The sequence below is a fragment of the Mya arenaria genome, chromosome 13 (genome assembly GCF_026914265.1).
Source record: "Mya arenaria isolate MELC-2E11 chromosome 13, ASM2691426v1".
Lineage (NCBI taxonomy): Eukaryota > Metazoa > Mollusca > Bivalvia > Myida > Myidae > Mya > Mya arenaria.
The window spans coordinates 28,704,552-28,727,482 of record NC_069134.1 but is presented as its reverse complement, the minus strand read 5'-3'; the positions used below and the strand labels follow the sequence as shown (position 1 = coordinate 28,727,482).

Genomic DNA, 22,931 nt, shown 5'->3' with positions numbered 1-22,931 from the left:
GTCGATTGTCGCAGTACTGAACGGGAATTAATACCAACGTCATCAACATGAATGAATACGCGTAATTATCTTAAAAACTGACATTACTATGGCAACCGTTATTGTAATTTCCCATTTAATAGGCATCTAGTCTGCAGATCGATCCCAGGGCGAAACTTTCTACGGATGCGTTCGTTAGGGTTATTTTAAGCAAAAACGTTCTACGTGTGATTGAAAATGCAAGCATTTAGAACTATTAAGCCTACAAACATCGATTTGGAAGCAGATGCGATGATTAGATTTTCAGAGATTTCTCTTCATGGACATGATGACTATCTCTCTATATATGTAGCTGTATGAAATAAATGTTCTATGCCAAAACACGGTAGAGTGATCTCTCTTCCATGACTTAGTCATCGGCTGTGTTATTTAAAGATTGATCGCACATTTTTTCCTGCGTTATGCTGTATGAACGCAGTAGGGTACGCTGAAGCGCGCTAGCCCTTCTTGGTTATTTGCTCGTTTGCCCTTCTGCGTTCATACAGCATAAAGGCAAAATGCGATTAATCCTATTAATTTCATTTTAAATAATTATTTATTGCGATAAAAAAATAACCGTATCTTCTGCAATTGAGTATTTGTTTAAAGATAGCGGATATTTGTTACGTCGTATATCATTGGTTAAATGACGTCGCGCTTATCCAATCGGAGCGAAATATTGAAAAACAAACAATGTCGTCATAACCCTTGTATGTTATACAATATGAACGTCAAGTTTTTATTTATTTATTTAATGACAATAAAGGTTCCCTTAATAGTGAAGAAAGACAACCCACAAAGGTAAATACAGGAACTATGTATACAGTAATAAACTGAATTACAGGAGTACTTTCCCTTAGTGGCCACTTGTGCCAGTAGTGCGGAAAATATTATAATATTACATTGATTGGTTTAAAGATCATAATTCAAACAACAATCTTTAATATGTGAAAATGTATGTCATAAACACATATTACAGCCTGGTAGTTATGATAAACGGTTGTATGTCGTCTGCCGACGAAGTGTCGTCTGCACATTCACTCTGCACCGCACGCGGTGCGTGCTGCTGTGCCTGCACGAGGTCCACGAGGTTGCGCAGGTGATTGTTCCGCTGTAACAACCTGTTTAGTTTCGTCTGCAACTCAATTTCTGACGTTTTCCACAAAACCAAAAGATCTTCTTTGGAAAGCGCCTCGACAGCACTAGCGTCGAGCTGGTATGAAGCGCGACGCTCAAAAGACGCCATCGCGTGATGACGTAAGTTCGATTTAACTCGATTGTCTTTCATTTCTAAGCGTGAACATGGGTGTCTTTTATAAGGACTGTCGGTTGATTGGGTCGAGCAACTTCTGCACCGAGTAGTTTCGATTTCATTCACAATCATGTGCTTAGAAGACAGACTGTTTTGCCCGACGTCCGACGAAAAGAAACGCATATTATTATCCGGACATCGTTTCTGGCTCCGCCTTCTTGTCTGTGGTGACGGCCAAGTTTCATATCGCCTTACGCGCGGACTAAACGTAACAGGACTTTCAGATATTGAAGCAGTTTTATTACTTGTAACAGTCTTTACTTTCACTCCTGATCTCAAGGACAAATTTTCAAAGCGAACTCGACTGTTCGACGGCTGACTATAAGAGCTAGCCGAGTTTTCATTGGACATATTAAAATCAAAATCGCCGTCAGTGGCGTCTAGTTCGAAAACAGGATTGTCAAATACAAAGTCTTGCGCATTTTCGCGATACGACAGCTTCTGGTGGTCAATTTCTGCAGGCGCATGCGCGTACCGGAAGCAGACATGATGAAGGTGTTGGTCAATGGCGGACCCCTCATACCCGCAATGGTCGGGTATGGTGAAAATGTTGTCACTGTTTAGGTTACTCTGGGACTTGTACAAATTCCTTAATCTGAAATGTACAGAGTAAAAAAGAATCCAAGACATATCAAATCGAACTTGTCTCTAACGCTCCTCTAGTTTTCGAACACAAAGTCGTGGAATCATCTTGGCCTATATATAGCAATGTGATTGGTTTTACCTTGTACTATGTTGCCATAACATTTAAATTACCTAATAACGTGTCATCTGAACATAACATCTAAAACGTTGCTGATCTTTTATATGCATCGGAATCCTAAATGAACTTTAATATGATGTCATAACGTGAATATGGGCTTTATATGATGTCATCACGTGAATATGGGCTTAATATGATGTCATAACATCCACATATGCTTTGTTATTAGGTCATTACATCCGAATAAGCTTTGTAATTATGTCATAACATCAACATGATCATTATTAGGACGTCGTTAAACCAGCGTGAGTTTTAACAATGTCATAACATCATCATAGGCATTAAGAGGAAGTCATAAGATTAACATAAGCTATAATAGGATGGCAATACATCAACATAAGTTTTAATAGGGTGTCCTGACATCAACAAAAGCTTTAATAGGCTGTCCTGACATCAACAAAAGCTTTAATAGGGTGTCCTGATATCAACATAAGTTTTAATAGGGTGTCCTGACATCAACAAAAGCTTTAATAGGGTGTCCAGACATCAACATTAGTTTAAATAGGGTGTCCTGACATCAACATTAGTTTAAAAGGGTGTCCTGACATCAACATTAGTTTTAATAGGGTGTTCTGATATCAACATAAGTTTTAATAGGGTGTCCTGACATCAACAAAAGCTTTAATAGGGTGTCCTGACATCAACATAAGTTTAAAAGGGTGTCCTGACATCAACATAAGTTTAATAGGGTGTCCTGACATCAACATTAGTTTTGATAGGGTGTCCTGACATCAACATTAGTTTTAATAGGGTGTCCTGATATCAACATAAGCTTTAATAGGGTGTCCTGACATCAACATTAGTTTTAATAGGGTGTCCTGACATCAACGTAAGTTTTAATAGGGTGTTCTGACATCAACACAAGTTTTAATAGGGTGTCCTGACATCAACATTAGTTTTAATAGGGTGTCCTGACATCAACATTAGTTTTAATAGAGTGTCCTGATATCAACATAAGTTTTAATAGGGTGTCCTGATATCAACATAAGTCTTAATAGGGTGTCCTGATATCAACATAAGTTTAAATAGGGTGTCCTGACATAAATATAAGTTTTAATAGGGTGTCCTGACATCAACATAAGTTTTAATAGGGTGTCCTGATATCAACATAAGTTTCAATAGGGTGTCCTGACATCAACATTAGTTTAAATAGGGTGTCCTGACATCAACATAAGTTTTAATAGGGTGTCCTGATATCAACATAAGTTTTAATAGGGTGTCCTGACATCAACATAAGTTTTAATAGGGTGTCCTGATATCAACATAAGTTTTAAATGGGTGTCCTGACATCAACATAAGTTTTAATAGGGTGTTCTGGCATCAACATAAGCTTTTTAAATAATGTAATAACATCAACATTAGTTTTAATAGGGTGTTCTAACATCAACATAAGTTTTAATAGGGTGTTCTGACATCAACATAAGTTTTAATAGGGTGTCCTGACATCAACATAAGTTTTAATAGGGTGTCCTGACATCAACATACGTTTTAATAGGGTGTTCTGACATCAACATAAGTTTTAATAGGGTGTCCTGACATCAACATAAGCTTTAATAGGGTGTCCTGACATCAACATAAGTTTTTAAAATAATGTCATAACATCAACATAAGCTTACATATCTCATAACCTCAGCATGAGAATTATAAGGATGTCGTAACATCGACATGAGTTTTAAAAGTTTTTCGTAACATTAACATGAGCTTTAAAAGAATGCCACAAAATAAGTATGAACGTCCGTATATGTCATAACACCAACATGAACTTAAAGTAATGTCATATCACCAACATGAGCTTTAAATGTAAAAACTTAGGCTTAAAGGGAAGGTCATAAAGTTAACATGAGCAGTATCAGGATGTTGCAACATCAACATGAACTTTAATATGATGTCATAACATTAAAATGATCTTTATATGATGTCAAAACATCATCATGATATTTATATGATGTCATAACATTTAAATGATCTATATATGATTTCATAACATAATATGATCTTTATATGTATTTTAACATAAAAATGATCTGTATATAATATCATAACATTAAAATGATCTTTTTATGATGCAATAACATTAAAATGATCTTTAAATGATGTCATAACATTAATATCATCTTTATATGATATCATAACATTAAAATTATATTTATTTGATGTCATAACATTAAAATGATCTTTATATGATGTCATAATATAAACCTGAACTTAAATAGAAGTTCATTACATCAACAAGTGTTTTAATGTCATAACATCAACATGAAATAAGAAAGCTAAATTACTGAACGGATTGATCAGATGGGCAATAAGGTGATACAATCTTAAACACACATACCTTACGCCGAGGTCTATGAAGTGCCCACGTGTTTTGAGGCGCGACAAAATGGCTGTACTCTCAGCCTGCAAGTTTGAAAATAAATTTCAAGTAAACATTTCATTTGAGCCTTTTACTAAATAAGGAGGGTACGCACATTTTTGTTGTAAATTATAAGTTGTTTAGATTTTGAATAATTCCGTCCATAAATAAATAAATTCGTATCGAATTAAGATTGGTTGTGAAAAACACACATGGTTGCTTCTCACTTACTCTATTGATCGAGTTTGATCCCAGGCAGTATAAACATACAGGCGAACCCCGTTGGCGCGAACTCCCAGGGACCGGCGAAAATACATCGAGCATCGGGAAATTTGAGCCAAGCGGGAATGCTTACCTTCTGTAGAAAGAAAACGGCCCTGTACATCCAACGATGAAATCGAGCCAAGCTTTTTCGAGGCAACGGGGTTCGACTGTACATTTCATACCTACCTATATACCTACCTTTACCTATGCTGGAATGTTATCATCATGAACTGAGATTGTTGAATAAACTTGATATTTGCTAAACAGACAAATATCACAAACAAAAATCACAAACAGACAATTATGGAGGCGAAGACCCCAAATATATTCCACCCGAATTCTGTGTGCCAAGTCGTATTTTACAATTTTGAGAGTCTGTGTAACTATCAATGCCATTATATGAGTGTATGCGTACCGCATTCAACCCTCTTCAGTCCCGAGTTATCATTGAAAAGACCCTGAATACCGTGTACCAGAAGAGGGGTTTCAGTCTCATTTAGGACAAAAAATTCTTAACTATTTTCTACCTTTTTGGAGAACCAGGATTCTGTACCAAACCCACCATTATCAGGGTATATCACTATTGTAGAAAACTTAAAATATGATATGGTCAACTTTTAACATGTTCACTCAAAAATGCACATATTTTACGAAATTACGAAAAAAAAATCAGCACTACGGCAAAAACAAGTGTAGGTTCTGGTGCGAAAAATAGGGTCGGCCGGGTAAATGGAAACAAACACTTCTTACGCCTTATACACACCCTTTTTCCTAGTCTATACTGCAGCTCGCTCTGTAAGAGAAGTTTGCGCTGTCTGACCTTCGACATGATAACACGGGCAGGCGGTTCGACCTTCTCGCTGTTCAGCGCCTTGTACAGCCTCTAGAACATAAGAAGGACATTTGAATGAAACAAGAATCTAGAGTCATCCTTCACTCAAATCTCTTCTACTGGAACATTTTCAAGGCCAATAAACATTTCTGAAAAATTCCAAAAAAAAAAAACGTTTCAAAGTTAAGACATGCACTTAGTTTTATAATACAAATGTATCTTAATAAAAAGGTAAATAAGAGAATTCTGTTTTGAAAAACTGTCACCCGAAACCTGTCGTTATTTAATGTTTTTTTTTTCAAACAAACATGTGTGCACTATGTTCTGAAACACATGTTTTACATTTACAAACTATTTTAAACGTGGACGCAAAACAGTGGCACAGTCAAGAAAAATGAAAACACCACCTGCCGGATTATTGTAACAACTTGATTTTGAAAACAGGTTTGTCAAAGTAGTTGAAGAATATAGGGCTAAGTAAGTGGCGAAGATTGCTCCACATTACATTCAAAAGGGTGAAGAGAAGTTTACTTAAATGAGAAAATTACACAATTAATAGAAAAACAAATATAGTGGCCTTATTTTTATCCAGCTATAATAAGGTTAAGATGTTTCGCCTCTCACCAAAACGGTCGTGGGTTCGAACCATATACTCATTTAAGTACAGTCGAACCCCGTTGGCTTGAACTCGCTCTACTCGATTTTCTCGTTGGCTCGAACTGGATGTAAAGGGCCGATTTCTTAATAATGAAGGTAAACATTCCTTCTTGGCTCGAACATTCTGAGTTTCTAGGTAGTTCCGCCGGGCAATGGGACTTTGAGCCAACGGGGTTCGACAGTGAATGTATTGTGTTTGTAAAACGATGCTGATGTGCTTTAACGAACTAATGTCACAAATTCATTAATATAGCATTGTATTTGCAAGAACTAAAGCGCCTATACACCATTAATACCATACTTCAAGCGCCTACCTACCTGGCTGAAGTATTCCACGTTCCGACTCATCCAGATGCTGCTAGGTGGTTGTCCCCGCAACCTGGGCACGAGTACGAAATACACGAGGTGCTCGAGCGCCAGTAAAACGAGCGCCAGTCCTATTGTCGCAAGCAGCGTGACGAACAGTCCCTTCGTGTGGGGAAATCTTGAAAATACGCATGTTGCCGCAAATAGAGCCAACAACTTTCAAAATGTAACAAAAATAATCACAAAACACAGGGAAACATTATAAGATACCCATTTGTCCATAAACAAAGGGACATGCCAAAATAAACGTGTATGTTGCCATAAACCTATGGTGTGACAGAATACACCTATGGCCAAACACCTGACGCAACATGACAACTTACATCAGTGACCATATCCTTGGTTACATGACAAAAATGTTTATGATAAAAAACTGGCAACATCGCAAAAACACTTGTGAGCACAAACACTGATTTGAAATACTGATGTCTTTATCAAACTGGCAACATCACATGCCAAAATACACCAATGGCCCTAAACCTGGCAACTTAAAATGCCAAAATAAACCTATGGCAATAGACCTGGCAACATCACATGTCAAAATACACCAATGGCCCTAAACCTGGCAACTTTAAATGCCAAAATAAACCTATGACAATAGACCTGGCAACATCACATGTCAAAATACACCAATGGCCCTAAACCTGGCAACTTTAAATGACAAATAAACCTATGGCAATAGACCTGGCAACATCACATGTCAAAATACACCAATGGCCCTAAACCTGGCAACTTTAAATGCCAAAATAAACCTATGGCAATAGACCTGGCAACATCACATGTCAAAATACACCAATGGCCCTAAACCTGGCAACTTTAAATGGCAAAATAAACCTATGGCAATAGACCTGGCAACATCACATGTCAAAATACACCAATGGCCCTAAACCTGGCAACTTTAAATGCCAAAATAAACATATGGCAATAGACCTGGCAACATCACATGTCAAAATACACCAATGGCCCTAAACCTGGCAACTTTAAATGCCAAAATAAACCTATGGCAATAGACCTGGCAACATCACATGTCAAAATACACCAATGGCCTTAAACCTGGCAACTTTAAATGCCAAAATAAACCTATGGCAATAGACCTGGCAACATCAAATGCCAAAAACACCTGTGGTCATTGACCTGGCATCGTGACATCACAATCTTTTAAACATGGCATGATGTACTTGTATCATGATTGTATTAAATAAACATTGAGAGATTTACATCATAAATCAGGTAACTTGACTAGTGCTCTTAAATATATATATTTATTTATACATTATTATTTTTAATTTGCTCAGTCATAAAAAATAGCGTACCACGATAATGATATTAACATGTATTTTAATATACAGCCAAACCTCGCTATGTCGAAGTCGTAAGGACCTAGGGAACTACTTCGAGATAACGAACATTCGCAAAGCGAGGTTCGACTGTGTATATACATACACGCAATTATTTCTGCCTGTGCACAGATTATGGTCTAAGATCGGAAAGACCTACCCGAATTTCCGATCGTTAAAATGAAGGTCGACGGGTGGTTTTCCGTTACACTGGCGGTTATGGCCCATGTACCTCCACATAAGGTCTTCAATGTATCCCAACTCCACGTAGTTAAGCAATAGCCCGTCAAGGCGATGCTGCAAGGGGAAAGGGTATATTCAAACTGTGACAAAAAATGGCCGCCACGATAGCTTAGTGCTTCGGGAGCGGAAGGTCAGGGACTCATACCCCGGCCGTGTCGAAGCGAAAGTGGTTAAAATATGGTAACAGTGGCTCCCTTGGTACCAGTGCTCGGCATTTAAAGGGTTCTGCTTCGAACATAGTGTACTCAGTACTGGTCAAACTCGGGAAAATTGTATCCCATGTATCTGTGTTTTACACCGAGAACGTAATAAAACCAAGAGCTAAGATCTAGGGTATCGCGCCCGGATCTCTTGTATCTCACAAATCTTCCAATGTCTGCATTTGACTGCAAATTGCTGTCATTTTTATCTCATGTTACTAATCGCATTAAAAAAACACAATTTAAGTCGTCACGGCGGTGTCGAGCCATATTGCAGCCAATGGGCTCGGGCAGACCATGATAAACTCAAGTTAGTAAATGTAAAAAAATATGACAAAGTTTGTAACATTGCAAAGGGCACACCAAATCTGATATATACTGGTGGTGGTGTTAGTAGTTTATACTCCGGGTCCCGGCGTGAGCACACTGAAGAGTCCCAGAGTGACAGTTCAACCACCGCACACCTATCCTGGGCAGAACCAGTACTAGTGGTGCCTTCACCTCTGCAAGGAACTGACAACTTCTGTACATGCCTGGGGCAGTGGTACAGTGCGAATGGTTGTAGAAAGGATTTCATAACCAATCACAACAGAGGTGACCTGGTCCGCCCAGGAATCGAAGCCGGGTTGTCCAATTCAGAGTCCAATGCTCTACCGATTGAGCTAACCGGGCGGACCTGATATATACCTCTGCTGCCCATTGTATAAAACTAATTAAGTCTTGGGTTTGGTTATTGATTGGTCAATATTATCCAATAATACCTGGTCACTACAATCCAATAATACCTGGTCAATACAATCCAATAATACCTGTTTAGCAGTTAAATTGTTATTATCTGCAAAATAGCCAGAAGATAAACTGTTGAATATTTATAGAGTTGTATACAATTGGATGCTTTCCTCGATTGCTCGACATAATTAGAAATCAATCAGTCTGGTTTATAGAAAATCCGTTCCAAATGTAACTGAAATACTAGTAGTTGAAATTGATATGACTTTTTGTAGTCAGGATACCTGGTTTTTCACCAAGGCGGCCCAAGTTCGATTTCCAGCACTGGGTTTTTTAGGTAACGGTTGTTCTAAATATAAAATCAATACCCTTGCGGCAATCTGCATCGGTTTCTGCATCTAAATGGATGCGCTAGGAACCATCCGTTCAGTTTTTCTATTAAGATAGAAATATTTTGTAATCGTTGAGGCATTTTGAAAGCGGATCGCGGGGATATTTCCGCCTGTACGATGGCTAACAACTGTTTGGTGTCGTTTAGAAGCTAGGGTTACTGGTTTTCAAAAAATATAATGCATTATTCACCGCACCGGAAGAATAAATATTTAAGTGCCAATAAGACCTTTATTCTGACCGTTCATTATACAAAAAAAACGATTCCAACTGTATTACTATTACGACAGTCGGTGTTTGTTTCATACCCAATTCAATCTCATTTAACGGAAAACTATTTGTTCATAGACAATTATTCTGTTTCATGACGGAACAAAGTATTACCTTTATCCATGATCCCTTCTTGACTCCGAAGGCGTACGAGTTCTCTCCGAAGTGCCTGGATGCAATATGGATGGAGCAGTTATCGTCCATGATAGAGAGCGCGTGCTCCAATAGAGGAGTGTCGTCCATATACATATCCAGTTCGCCGCTCCTTCAACAGAACCAACACAAATTTTGTTAAATGATCTATCTTTTTAATTATAATCGCTTGTAGCCAAGGCATCAGGGTTCGTTCCCGTCTATGGCACAAGTGAGTGTGATCGGCTCTCCATCGAGCTAACTTATTTCTTGAAATCTACTTGAAAACCAATTCAGTTGAAGCCGATAAATCACAACTCTATAAAAATGTTCACCTGAGTTTCCGGAAGGCCTCTGGGAGATCATTAACATAGTGCTTCCTTAGTTTCGTACCCAGGGCCGCGTTGACGACCTTTACATACTCTTCAACGGCGCTGGTGCGCACCGCCCCTACACGCTGGTTCAGTAACTGAAGAAAATGCAATACCAAACAAAGGTCACAGTAACTTATCAGTAATTCCGTTCGGTGTGCATATTAGGGTTGAAGACCCTTACCTTATCCTCATCTACGGCGCTTTAATTCACCACATTCGCATCACGGTTCATTAACTATAAGGTACAGTATAAACAAAGACAAGATCAAGGTCACTCATGAGTATCGTCTGTGGTATACCCAGGACTCCTTAACGACGCTTGTTGACGGCACCACAAGTCGCTGGTTCAGCAACTGTATAAAGTACAATACGGTACAAGGTCAAGGTCACTTATGAATATCCTCAGTTTTGTAATCGTGTCCGTGTAAACGGGTCTGCGTTGATGAACCTAACGTTGTTTTTCAACACGCTGGTTCAACAACTGTATAAAATACAATACGGTACAAGGTCAAGGTCACTTATGAATATCATCAATTTTGTAATCGGGTCCGTGTGAACGAACATACCGTACTTTTCAACATGCTGGTTCAGCAACTCTAGAATTAACGATGCATTGTATATATAATAAGGTCGCCGCGGTAACCGGACATGAACACCACATACGTCCTCCCTTTGAGCAACTGTAAAATGAAGTATGATGCGGTTAAAGGTCAAGGTCACTTTCGGATATGTTTATGTTTAGGCTACACACGTTTTCGCTTATGTCTTATGAACACCTCCATGCACGAACAATGACCACACTCGTTTAAAGGCCACGCATATGATTTGTTGTTTCCGTCGGATTTTGACCAATGTTAGTTGAAGCGAAAGGCCCAACCAAAAGCGCAATGTGTTTTCAAACAGGAAGCGTGAGGAGGGAAAACCATTTTTTATGATATCTATATTTAGGATGATAATCCTTAACAATTATAATTACAGTCTCCTTTCTTAGTGTAAGTTTAAGGAAAAACCTTAAGACAGACTCATTTTCAAGTGCTATAGTGTATCATTTCAGTCTTCCAAATGATGTTGAAAGGTAAAGTTTGTTTGGTGCATTAATGAGTTATTAATTAAACCACACGGAAGTTTTGCACATTATATAAAAATGCACGAATGGCAATATAATTAAACTAAAATGGACAGAGCAAAAATCAAACCAATTTGTTAATTACATTTTGAATGGCATTGCAAGCAATTACTAACACGTTTGAGGAGGCAATATAATTACGATGAACTAATGACATTGTTCCCCTTTAAAATATTATTTTATTCAAAAATTTTTTTTTAATATAGTTCAAGTAATCCAAGTGGACTATTCCCACGAGTCCATTATTAAATGAATATTAAAAGGGATGTATAAATGATAATGTCGAAATGGAGCCGTTGTATCATATCGCAAATCAAATGAATTCTGAAAGTACTGCAGCCATATCACTTGCAGGTAACAATCGGTAACAATCGATATAAACAGACGTTATAATGTTACATCAGATGCAAGTGTAATATAACTTCATTTTATTGACTCATTTACTTTTAGACCATGTTGACATGATCGCACTACCACGTCATTTTGGATGATATTGTTCCATCTCGGTTTACATGATCGCCTGGAATCTCGGATGACATGATTCGCATATATACTTGCAAAAGAGAATGGAAACTTCATGGTGCCTCTTGGTTGGGGCATTTTCGTATCCATAGTGGACCCTAAAACACTATTAGCACAACAGAAAAATACATATATAACAGGTTTGTGGCATTAAGTTGTGGATTCGAATTAGCTTTTAGATATGGTCTTATAGGGGAAAGACTACCGGCAAACTGTAATTGGGTATCTACTGAAAGAATATATGTACCAAAATATGAGCAAACACTGCCCCGAATTGCAAGGGGATGCGAGCTATATATTACCAAAATAAGTGCTAAAACTTCTCCGTCTTATAGAAGAACGACTACCGGCAAACTGTAATTGGGTATATACTGAAAGTATACAATGTTCCACAATATGGGCAAAAACTGCTCCGCATTGCCAGGGGGTGAAAGCTATATATTATCAAAATATGTGCTTGAACTGCTCGCATTGCAAGTGGGTGAAAGCTATATATTACCAACATTTGTGCTAAAACTGCTCCGGATTGCCGGGGGTGAAAGCTATATATTACCAAAATATGTGCTTGAACTGCTCCGCACTGCCAGTGGGTGAAAGCTATATATTACCAACATATTTGCTAAAACTGCTCCGCATTGTCAGGGGGTGAAAGCTATATATTACCAAAATAAGTGCAAAAACTGCTCCTCGTTGTCAGGGAGTGAACGCTATATATAACCAACATATGTGCTAAAACTGCTCCTCGTTGTCAGGGAGTGAACGCTATATATAACCAACATATGTGCTAAAACTGCTCAGCATTGCCAGTGGGTGAACGCTATATATAACCAAAATATGTGCTAAAACTGCTCTGCATTGCAAGTGGGTGAAAGCTATATATTACCAAAATATGTGCTAAAACTGCTCCGCATTGCAAGTGGGTGAAAGCTATATGTAACCAAAATATGTGCTAAAACTGCTCCGCATTGCCAGGGGGTGAATGCTATATATTACCAAAATATGTGCTAAAACTGCTCCGCATTGCCAGTGGGTGAAAGCTATATATTACCAAAATATGTGCTAAAACTGCTCCGTATTGCCAGGGGGTGAAAGCTATATATTACCAAAATATGTGCTAAAACTGCTCCGCATTGCAAGTGGGTGAAAGCTATATGTAACCAAAATATGTGCTAAAACTGCTCCGCATTGCCAGGGGGTGAAAGCTATATATTACCAAAATATGTGCTAAAACTGCTCCGCATTGCCAGGGGGTGAAAGAAATATATCACCAAAATATGTGCTTAAACTGCTCCGCATTGTCAGGGGGTGAAAGCTATATATAACCAAAATATGTGCTAAAACTGCTCCGCATTGCCAGGGGGTGAAAGCTATATATTACCAAAATATGTGCTAAAACTGCTCCATTGCAAGTGGGTGAAAGCTATATATTACCAAAATATGTGCTAAAACTGCTCCGCATTGCCAGTGGGTGAAAGCTATATATTACCAAAATATGTGCTAAAACTGCTCCGCATTGCCAGGGGGTGAAAGCTATATATTACCAAAATATGTGCTAAAACTGCTCCGCATTGCAAGTGGGTGAAAGCTATATATTACCAAAATATGTGCTAAAACTGCTCCGCATTGCCAGGGGGTGAAAGCTATATATTACCAAAATATGTGCTAAAACTGCTCCATTGCAAGTGGGTGAAAGCTATATATTACCAAAATATGTGCTAAAACTGCTCCGCACTGCCAGTGGGTGAAAGCTATATATTACCAAAATATGTGCTAAAACTGCTCCGCATTGCCAGGGGGTGAAAGCTTTATATTACCAAAATATGTGCTAAAACTGCTCCGCACTGCCAGGGGGTGAAAGCTATATATTACCAAAATATGTGCTAAAACTGCTCCGCATTGCCAGGGGGTGAAAGCTATATATTACCAAAATATGTGCTAAAACTGCTCCGCATTGCAAGTGGGTGAAAGCTATATATTACCAAAATATGTGCTAAAACTGCTCCGCATTGCCAGGGGGTGAAAGCTATATATTACCAAAATATGTGCTAAAAAAACAGGTCCGCATTGCAAGTGGGTAAAAGCTATATATTACCAAAATATGTGCTAAATCTGCTCCCCGTTGCCAGGGGGTGAAAGCTATATATTACCAAAATATGTGCTAAAACTGCTCCGCATTGTCAGTGGGTGAAAGCCATGTATAACCAACATATGTGCTAAAACTGCTCCGCATTGCCAGTGGGGGAAAGCTATATATAACCAAAATATGTGCTAAAACTGCTCCCCGTTGTCAGTGGGGTGAACGCTATATATAACCAAAATATGTGCTTAAACTACTCCCCGTTGTCAGTGGGGTGAACGCTATATATAACCAAATAATGTGCTTAAACTACTCCGCATTGCCAGTGGGTGAAAGCTATATATAACCAAAATATGTGCTAAAACTGCTCCGCATTGCAAGTGGGTGAATGCTATATATAACCAAAATATGTTCTAAAACTGCTCCGCATTGCCAGTGGGTGAATGCTATATATTACCAACATATGTGCTAAAACTGCTCCCCGTTGTCAGTGGGGTAAACGCTATATATACCCAAAATATGTGCTAAAACTGCTCCGCGTTGTCAGTGTGTGAAAGCTATATATTACCAACATATGTGCTATAGCTGCTCCGCATTGCCAGTGGGTAAAAGCTACCAATTACCAAAATATGTGCTTAAACTGCTACGCATTGCCAGTGGATGAAACCTACATTTAACCAAAATATGTGCTTAAACTGCTCCGCATTGCCAGGGGATGAAAGCTATATATTACCAACATATGTGCTTAAACTGCTCCGCATTGCCAGGTTTGAAAAGTATATATTAATGAAAATAATGCTAACACAGTTCCGCATTGCAAGGAGTGAAAGCTTAAAGGTTCTAAGTGCTTTGATTTAAAAGTTCACATAGAACCGTTTCACTCTCCCTCGCCATTGTAGCTACATTCCTTTACCTTGCTGTCGAGAATGCTAAAGGATGGATCCCCGTAGGCACTTCCAGCGAGAAAGGCGGCGAGATTGGCCGTGTAGCCGGCCAAGAGTGTCAACGCCGTGCCTGCCCAAAAGTTCTGAAGCCACTTGGACGGCCAGCTCTTAGGAGACTTTGTAAGTACCGTGTGGCCAAACCACACCGAGAAAACCATCGTGAGGGCTGAACCAAGCGTGTAATTCTTCTTCCGCTTCTTTCCCCACGGGTTCAGACCAAATGGACTGTTCCATTCGAACAATGAGGTTGCAATGGCAACCGTAATAGCGCTGGCGATGATTGTTATCCACACAGTTGGATGGAACGGACTTATAAACGCGAATAACGAAGTAACTTTTTCTTCTGCGCCAGTGACAATTTTGTAAGACGAAAAATAAAACGACTCCGTAAAATCTACGGCTTGCAGTCTCTCTGACGTCATCGTTATTGCCCCAGCTATGATGTCAGCAGCGCCGTTTGCAACGTCGCCAATTATGCCGTTCCATGAGCCGTTTACGTTACGTCCAAACATAGAATTATTATTGAAATACATTAGAAAATCGAATTTCACCTCGACAGACAGTGAATGCAAAATGTCCACCACCATTCCTTCGCAGCAGAAGATCCTGTAATTATTATTCACTGGGCTTATATCTCTTTTAAACATTTGCACGGCTCCATTTATTTCCAAAGGATCGTGAGTAAACACTTCTATGCAAGCAGTATCCGTTGTGCAGGAAGCACGTGAGTGCACAGGTCCCCGGATGTAAATAAAAGGTTCGGCTGGACGAGTTACCACCGTGAAAAACTCCCGCGCTTGGTCCGAAGGTCCAAATATCGTCTGCCCAGGCCAGACAACGGTGTCAAGGTCAAGGTTACCGTCTGTGATAAATCCAACAGTTTCCCAAAAGGACCCGGTTGAGAAATTATGAATGGCTCTGAAGTCATGGGTACCAACCGCACCCATGTAATTCAGCAGACGATATCTCATGGTTTTTCGGCGTCCATTTTCGTCAAACAGTTTTGTGTTGGATAAAATATTTCTGCAATATTAGAATAAATATATAAACAATAGTTGAAACTTTATCTTTAAAGTAGAACATCGAAACGAATCAACTTTACGTTTAGGTAATGATATATTTTGTGTTATCTAATGTAATGTAGATAGCTCTTGTCAATTGCTCTATACTCATTTCCGGACACATTCTCCAAGGTTAAGGTAGTTTGCATAAGTCTTTATAATAGCATGACAAAAATGTCTTCTATATACAAATATTGTCAATCATTGAACATGCAGCTCAGGCGCGTAGCTAGGGCCAATTTGGGATTACACAGATCGATGCCTTGGGGTAGGTGTGGTAGGGGGTCGCCCCATTCTGCAGGTGGGGGTGCCCTCCCCCGAAAAAGTCAATCATTGAACATGCAGTTCAGGCGCGTAGCTAGGGCCAATTTGGGATTACACAGAACGATGTCTTGGGGGCAGATGTGGTAGGGGTCGCCCCATTCCGCAGGTGGGGGTTCCCTCCCCCGAGATTTTTTTAAATTTTCCTCTCAGTCAAATAGTGCCTAGGTAATGCATTTTCCGACTACAATTGAAATCAACAACATGTTTATTTTAGTGGCATTAACCCCCTCACCCCTGATCCATCCTCCCTTCGGTTTTTATTTCAAATTCGGGGGGTTTTGTTGTGACAAACACCTCGACGTGTCAAAATTTCTTTACGCAACTGCGTATCTGCGAACAGTCAGCTACGCGCCTGGAATTAACATTCTAAACTTGACAAACAAGTTGAACAATCTGTCAACAGTGTTCACATTGGTAAACACCAGTCAGGTGTTCCTTGTTTTCTAAGCACTTCTAAAATCACGTAGATTGTTTGTCCAAGTAATCGTGTTTCCTAATGGCTTTTACCGTACATGACCAGCTTTTCAATCATATCTGTCAATAGATATCGTAGAACTGTTCAGTGTGGTCATAACATCCCTACAGCCATTATTTCACACGTGATGTTGAGCAGATTATTTCCCAGGATAGGTCCAACCATGTTGAGATTTATCTTTGACTGATATTGATTTCATTTTCTCTATACATTGGATGTTGAATATAGAAAGGGCATTATGGTTGAAAGAATCTTGATATGGTGCTTATGCAACATGGTGTATCATTAAATTTTCTTAAAAGATTGATGCAGTGAAGTTATGTCATATGTGCGTGGTAAATCACAATATAGTGATTTCTTTTACTGTAATATAAGTGTCAAACAAGGTGAACCTCTTTCTCCATTGTTATTTTTGTTTTTATAAATGATATGAAAGAAATCTTAAATATATATATATAAAAAATCTTAAATATATGATATTGATGCTGTCACTATTGAAGAAATTCGATTATTAATACTGTTGTCTGCAGATGTTACTGTTTTATTTGTATAAACAGATGGTACACGTTATGGCTGGTATATAGGGAAATAATATTAAAAATAGTACTTTTCTTTATGGTCATAAATTGGATGTTTGTTATTAAACTTTCCTATCAAGGTATTACTTTATCTCAAAATGTCACCTATTTGCAAACGCAGAAGGTATCGGAGCAGGCACTATGTGCTTTGTTTCATGGAATATACTTGTGTTGTGTTATGCTTTTTACATGTACATGATAAATGATGCTATGATAAGTACTACACTAAAGTATGGTTCTGAAGTATGGGGTTTCCATAAAGCTCCGTAAATCGAAAGAGTACAACTTAAATTCTTTTAAACAAGGTATATGTGTAAGTCAACAACACAAGACAGCAAGACAGGGTACCCTCATCATTGAATAAAGTATAAAGAAAACGAGAATAATTTAGGCCCCATAACCGAGCGAAGCCGACAAGGCTCTGTGCGCGTAACATTGGTTCAGAAATCGGAACACCTTGGCCATTTTCCATCGAAAACAACCTCAGATGTATATGGACGGTTTAAAATATCAGAATTCTTTCCATTTAACTACGCTGCAAGTAGATCGCGTAGTAATTTTTATTATCATATAAACCTAAGGACTTGACTTTAAGGAATCATAATTATTTATGCAATAGAACACTTCACTTGGAATCAAATTGAACTAAGTTTACTTAAATTATACGTTGAAACACTAAACTTTATTAATATAATTAATTTTACGAACTTCTTCTACTGATGTACCGGCATACTTCCGAGGTTGCCGAGATGTTCCGATGGCTTGGTTTGGTTGCAATGAATCACCCGGATGGGAGGCTCAGCTTATATATCGGATACGATTACCGTTACCTTTTTAAAGCACTGCTAACGTCGGCTCTTGATGACAATACTGACTGGAGGTTAGATGCTAGGTATGACGTGTTCAAACCAAAGCTCTGTGCGTCCTCTACCAACAACATGGTAGCATTTCTGTGGAGAAAATCACATTTCATAAATTGGTATTTGAAACAAACGCGATAAGGTTATGGCATAAACATTTGAAGTGTGTATTGAACTGATCTGCATGGGTTGGTGGGTATTTTTATACGGCTGTCTTATAAATATGTTAACGATTATAATTAATGTAATTGTCTTTGACGTATGTAACAAACATTAGTCTAGACAATCCCTTCTTGCACCGACAAGGCCTCATGCAGAACCCTCCTAGCACGATTGCAATAACAATCCTTCGTTTCTAGGCAAAGCTTCATTTGTAAACAAACCTACATTTATACAAACTATTCTTCAGTACTCTACAATCCTTTTTTCTCAACAATATGAACGTTCCGGTGAATATGAGATAACAATACTCAAAACGTTTGCGTTTAACTGATATCTCCACCAGTCTTATGGCCTGAGTTATACTGAACAAGAAATCAAATCAGATGTAAAAACACCAGGAACGCCTAATCTAAACCTAAATCTCCAGCAGGCTTATGGCTTGTGTTTATGCTGAAAAATAATGGTCAAATCAAATATTCTAAACCACACCCCTTTCTTTAACATACATTCGAAAATCGCTATGTCGAACTCTGTTATCTCAATGTTCTGGTTATTTCAAACATTTTTTTTCGACTTTATTCGCTACAATTTTACATTGTATCTATTTTGGTTATATCGAATGTTCGTTATCTCCCGATGTCCCAAAGACTTCGACATAGCGCGTTTTGACTGTATTTTTTCGTGCAAACGCTGATAATGGCATTGAGCACATTGTCGTTAGACCAGCTCTTGACGCACACTACCTAACAGTTTTACAGCAAATCCGTTGAATATTAGGTAAAAATCCCCCAAATACCTGATTTTATCCCAAAACTCCAAAAGCCTTGTCCAGTGTCTTTTTCCTGAACAAGATGTCAAATTCGACTTTTCAAAATGTGATTATTTAGTGCAAACGTTGAGATTGATCGTTAGAACTGCCTAAGGCCAAAGAAAATGGTTTGGTTAGGGTAACATCCTTTTCAAAAACAGGTATGGAAGGTAGGCCTTTTTATTCGGCTGTATGTAGTTTTGTTATTGAATGTCATCATGTAGTAATGGTGTTAAAGTTACACTCAGTTTACCAGTATTTATCACTTATATAGCTTTTTTTAACTACATTTTAAAACACATACACATGTTTTAACCAAAATGCTATACAATGGTGAGGTCGGCGTGTATTTGTCGTAGTTAGGGTCGGGCAACCAGAACCAAAGGTGTGCGCGCGGCGATTTGCAGTTTTTTATCACCCTACCTTACACTTTTTACAGCGAGTACGATGATTTCCTCATACATATCCTCCTCAAAACCGTCTACGGCGAGCAGCCCTGTCGGGGTCGACCCGCCGGCCTCGCGCTTCACCGTCGACATGGCGGTCGGAAACAGAGCCAGCTCGGTCAGCAGCCACGCGAATCCCGTGTCGAAATAGCGAAGACTGGAGGCCACGGTGGCGATCCTGTTAGATAAATAGGATTTGTATTTTCTAAGGATTGTACGAAAAGATTATGTTAGAATGTAACATCAGGAAATTGAAGGTCAGAAAGGGATGAAAAATAGGCGCGTTTCATTTTATTAAGTTAAGCTATCTTTCCTTGTACGAATAATAAAATGGTTAGTGAATTGAACATAGAAATAATCTTGATGTTAATATATTAATTGCACAAGCACATCTTTGTATCCTATTGATAGATAGCTTAACTGTAAGTTAAATAACTCAATTTCAACAACAACAACAAAAGTTGCCCACAAAAATAATATAATTTGTTGTACCTATGGAACATGGCATGGGATGTATGAACAACGAGAATCCGGAAACCGGCGTCGTGGATAGTGAGCAGCTGTAGCCTCAGCTCTGCGTCCGTCTGTCCCCGCCGCACCGCCGCCAGGTGGCTCCTGTTCTCCCTGACCGGAAGTAGAACATTAAAATTCATTTTGTCAACCGTTAATGTCTCTTAGCCCATGTATGTTTGCTAGTACACCTTACTTTAAATGCGTAGATGAAAAAATTACCGATAGAAACCATTGACTCTTTCTTCTGAACGGTCGCAGAAATGCAACCATGCCAAGAATAGGGATCGAACTTGTGATTTCTATTGTCAGAGATTATCACAAAGACCAATTTTTTAAATATTCCTCTACAAATGAATGGCTGTTATACATTTTACTGGTATCATGCTGTTGTGGTTGTTTTTATTTTTGAAAAAAACTCCAAGCCATTCCGCGTTTTCTTTTTACAGACAGATGGAAACAATTATTACACAAGCGGCCATTTCATGTGGACAAAGCCATTGAATAAATGTAATAAGTAAGCTCAAACTAAACTAAACTATAACAAACATGTACCACGGAACACATTTTGCTTATACATATTCACTGAGGATCATCTTATGAAGGAATATATAGATTCCATCATTGCCATTACATTTCAATGAAAACTCGCGTACATGCTATAGGACTGGTCTCTGCTAAACACTTCCAGGAAACCATCCCCCGAGTAGATGTCTTCATACATGAGGAAAGCGTGCCCGACGACACGCATCCCGATAAGTGATACCACGGCGCTTGCAAGACCCTCCCGATCTGGGTGCAACAGCAGCACGTCTTCTGAGTAGATCTATAAAATGAAGAACTAATGGAGAAATAGATGATTATGCTGCTGCTGCTGCTGATGATGATGATGATGATGATGATGATCGTGATGATGATAATAATGATAACGATAGTGTTGGAGGAGGTGGTGGTGTGGTGGCGGTAGTGGTAAGGATATGAGTGGTTGTAGTTGGCACCTGGGGATGCCCATTTGCTTATAATTTTAAGCAGGAAAAGGTAAAGGATATCTGCGGTGAATAGTATCAAGAAATGATACGCGATAGGTATATTTTAAGTATATTTCAGAGCAAACAAACATTTACTAAGTGTTACCCGTACCGTTTCTCTTCGATGGGAAGTGGTGTATATCAACCCGGGCCTGTTGCGACCACGTGCCACGCACGAGACTGCGTTAGTCACGTGGTCTCTACCAAATCCCATCCACGTGGTTATGTTGTGGGTATCTTCTGAAATGTGAATTTCTGTGTTTTGATGTAACCTTAATAAAACTGTGTTCACATAATATCTGGAGTATAATTGCAAATTAATAAGTTCAAATAGAGATATCGTAAACTTAAAATAAATTAATCATAAAGAGCAATTTCTACGTCAGAGGGGACGTATTTAAGGTTTGTAACCTATTGACTTACGCCCCTCCCTCAGACCCGAAATTTATTTGGTTTAAAGTGTTGGTTGAGGTTATTCCCCAAAGAAATCTTCACAGTTTCTAGTCCAAAAAGGTGCATTTTGGTCGTACTTAATAAAAAAAATCTCCTATATTGAATTAAAAAGTAAACTTGGATGATTTTAGGGGGATTTTAGCCCCCGGCCGCCCCAATCCCCTCGACCCGCTAGTGCATACTTTAAAACGTGAACTTAATTAATAAATATAATAATAAAAACTAGGAAGCAGGATTCGATGATCTGCATTACTAGAGCCATACATGTCCGTGTTTTATGTAGCATAAACTATTGATTATTGATTGCTGAATTTATCAACATTGCAGCAACAGTTTTTTACCTTTAAATCCAAACAAACTATATTATTCTTCAAATGAACATACTTTTGTACATTTATCTTCTTGTCGACATTTTTCGCTATCATGCAAAACATTCATAAGAAGCGTTCGAGAGACCTAACGCAACCATTAATATGTTTCTTTATTAGTAAAAATAAACAAATACAGGGTAAAAAATGGGGTTTTATGTGCTCATTAGAAAAAAAATTGACGCCCGAATTTTGTCTTAAAATAAATTGCTGTTTTTATGTTGTTGTTTCTCAAATGGCGTCAGAAGATTGTGCCGTTTGTCACAATTAAAACAAAATATATATTTTGATGAAACGTACCTTTTTCATTCAGCAGCTTGAGATTTGAAATAAAATTATCCGTAGCATTCACTAACGTTACGTCCATCTGTTCGTCAATTGACAAAGATGACGTCACTGCCATCTGACAATATTCAAAAACATTGACGTCACACATTAAACCGATACTCCAAAACAACGCACGATTCGGAGCAAATATCAAAAACACCAACAAATAAACGTTTTCTAGAACTCGTGTCATTTCTAATGTATATTCTTTTAACATTGTACATATTAAGTAATATTATCCTTTCATCCTGGCGAAAAGTTACGTGAAGAATATTGACCAAGTATCTGTGGGCGACACCTGGTCTATTTGTGATCGGTGATAGGTTTTTTTCTACTCGCAAGCAGATTCAATTTCCGCAATAATTTTTTCCCCTATAATATTTATTTCCTCTTCTCCATTTATTTAAAAAGTTGAAACATATAAATATCCAAAATAGGCACAAATTCCTATCATTGTTTTATTGCTGCTATAAAATTCACATACTGACAAGGGAAAACGATTTCACCCACCTGAGCCGGACTAAATTATCTGATATTTCATGCAGATCATAATGCAAATAAAATGATTAGCAAATGTTCGATCCAGGGGATTTGCAGTTCAAACCAATACATGTTAATGGAG

General features: G+C 38.4%; 1 protein-coding gene across 1 annotated transcript; it reads right to left on the bottom strand.

Annotated features, from left to right (window-relative positions):
• Positions 1-749: 749 nt before the first annotated feature.
• On the bottom strand, positions 750-22,834 carry LOC128214605 (glutamate receptor ionotropic, NMDA 3A-like). Its single transcript, XM_052921167.1, has 14 exons — positions 22,283-22,834; positions 21,274-21,401; positions 20,790-20,959; positions 20,116-20,247; positions 19,601-19,801; positions 18,178-18,297; positions 14,879-15,932; positions 10,202-10,335; positions 9,849-9,999; positions 8,063-8,199; positions 6,518-6,683; positions 5,474-5,593; positions 4,426-4,490; positions 750-1,925 (listed from the first exon to the last, which is right to left on the bottom strand). The coding sequence occupies exons 1-14, from the start codon at positions 22,524-22,526 to the stop codon at positions 992-994; spliced, it is 3,756 nt and encodes a 1,251-aa protein (XP_052777127.1). The 5' UTR covers positions 22,527-22,834; the 3' UTR covers positions 750-991.
• Between the last annotated feature and the right edge of the window lie 97 nt (positions 22,835-22,931).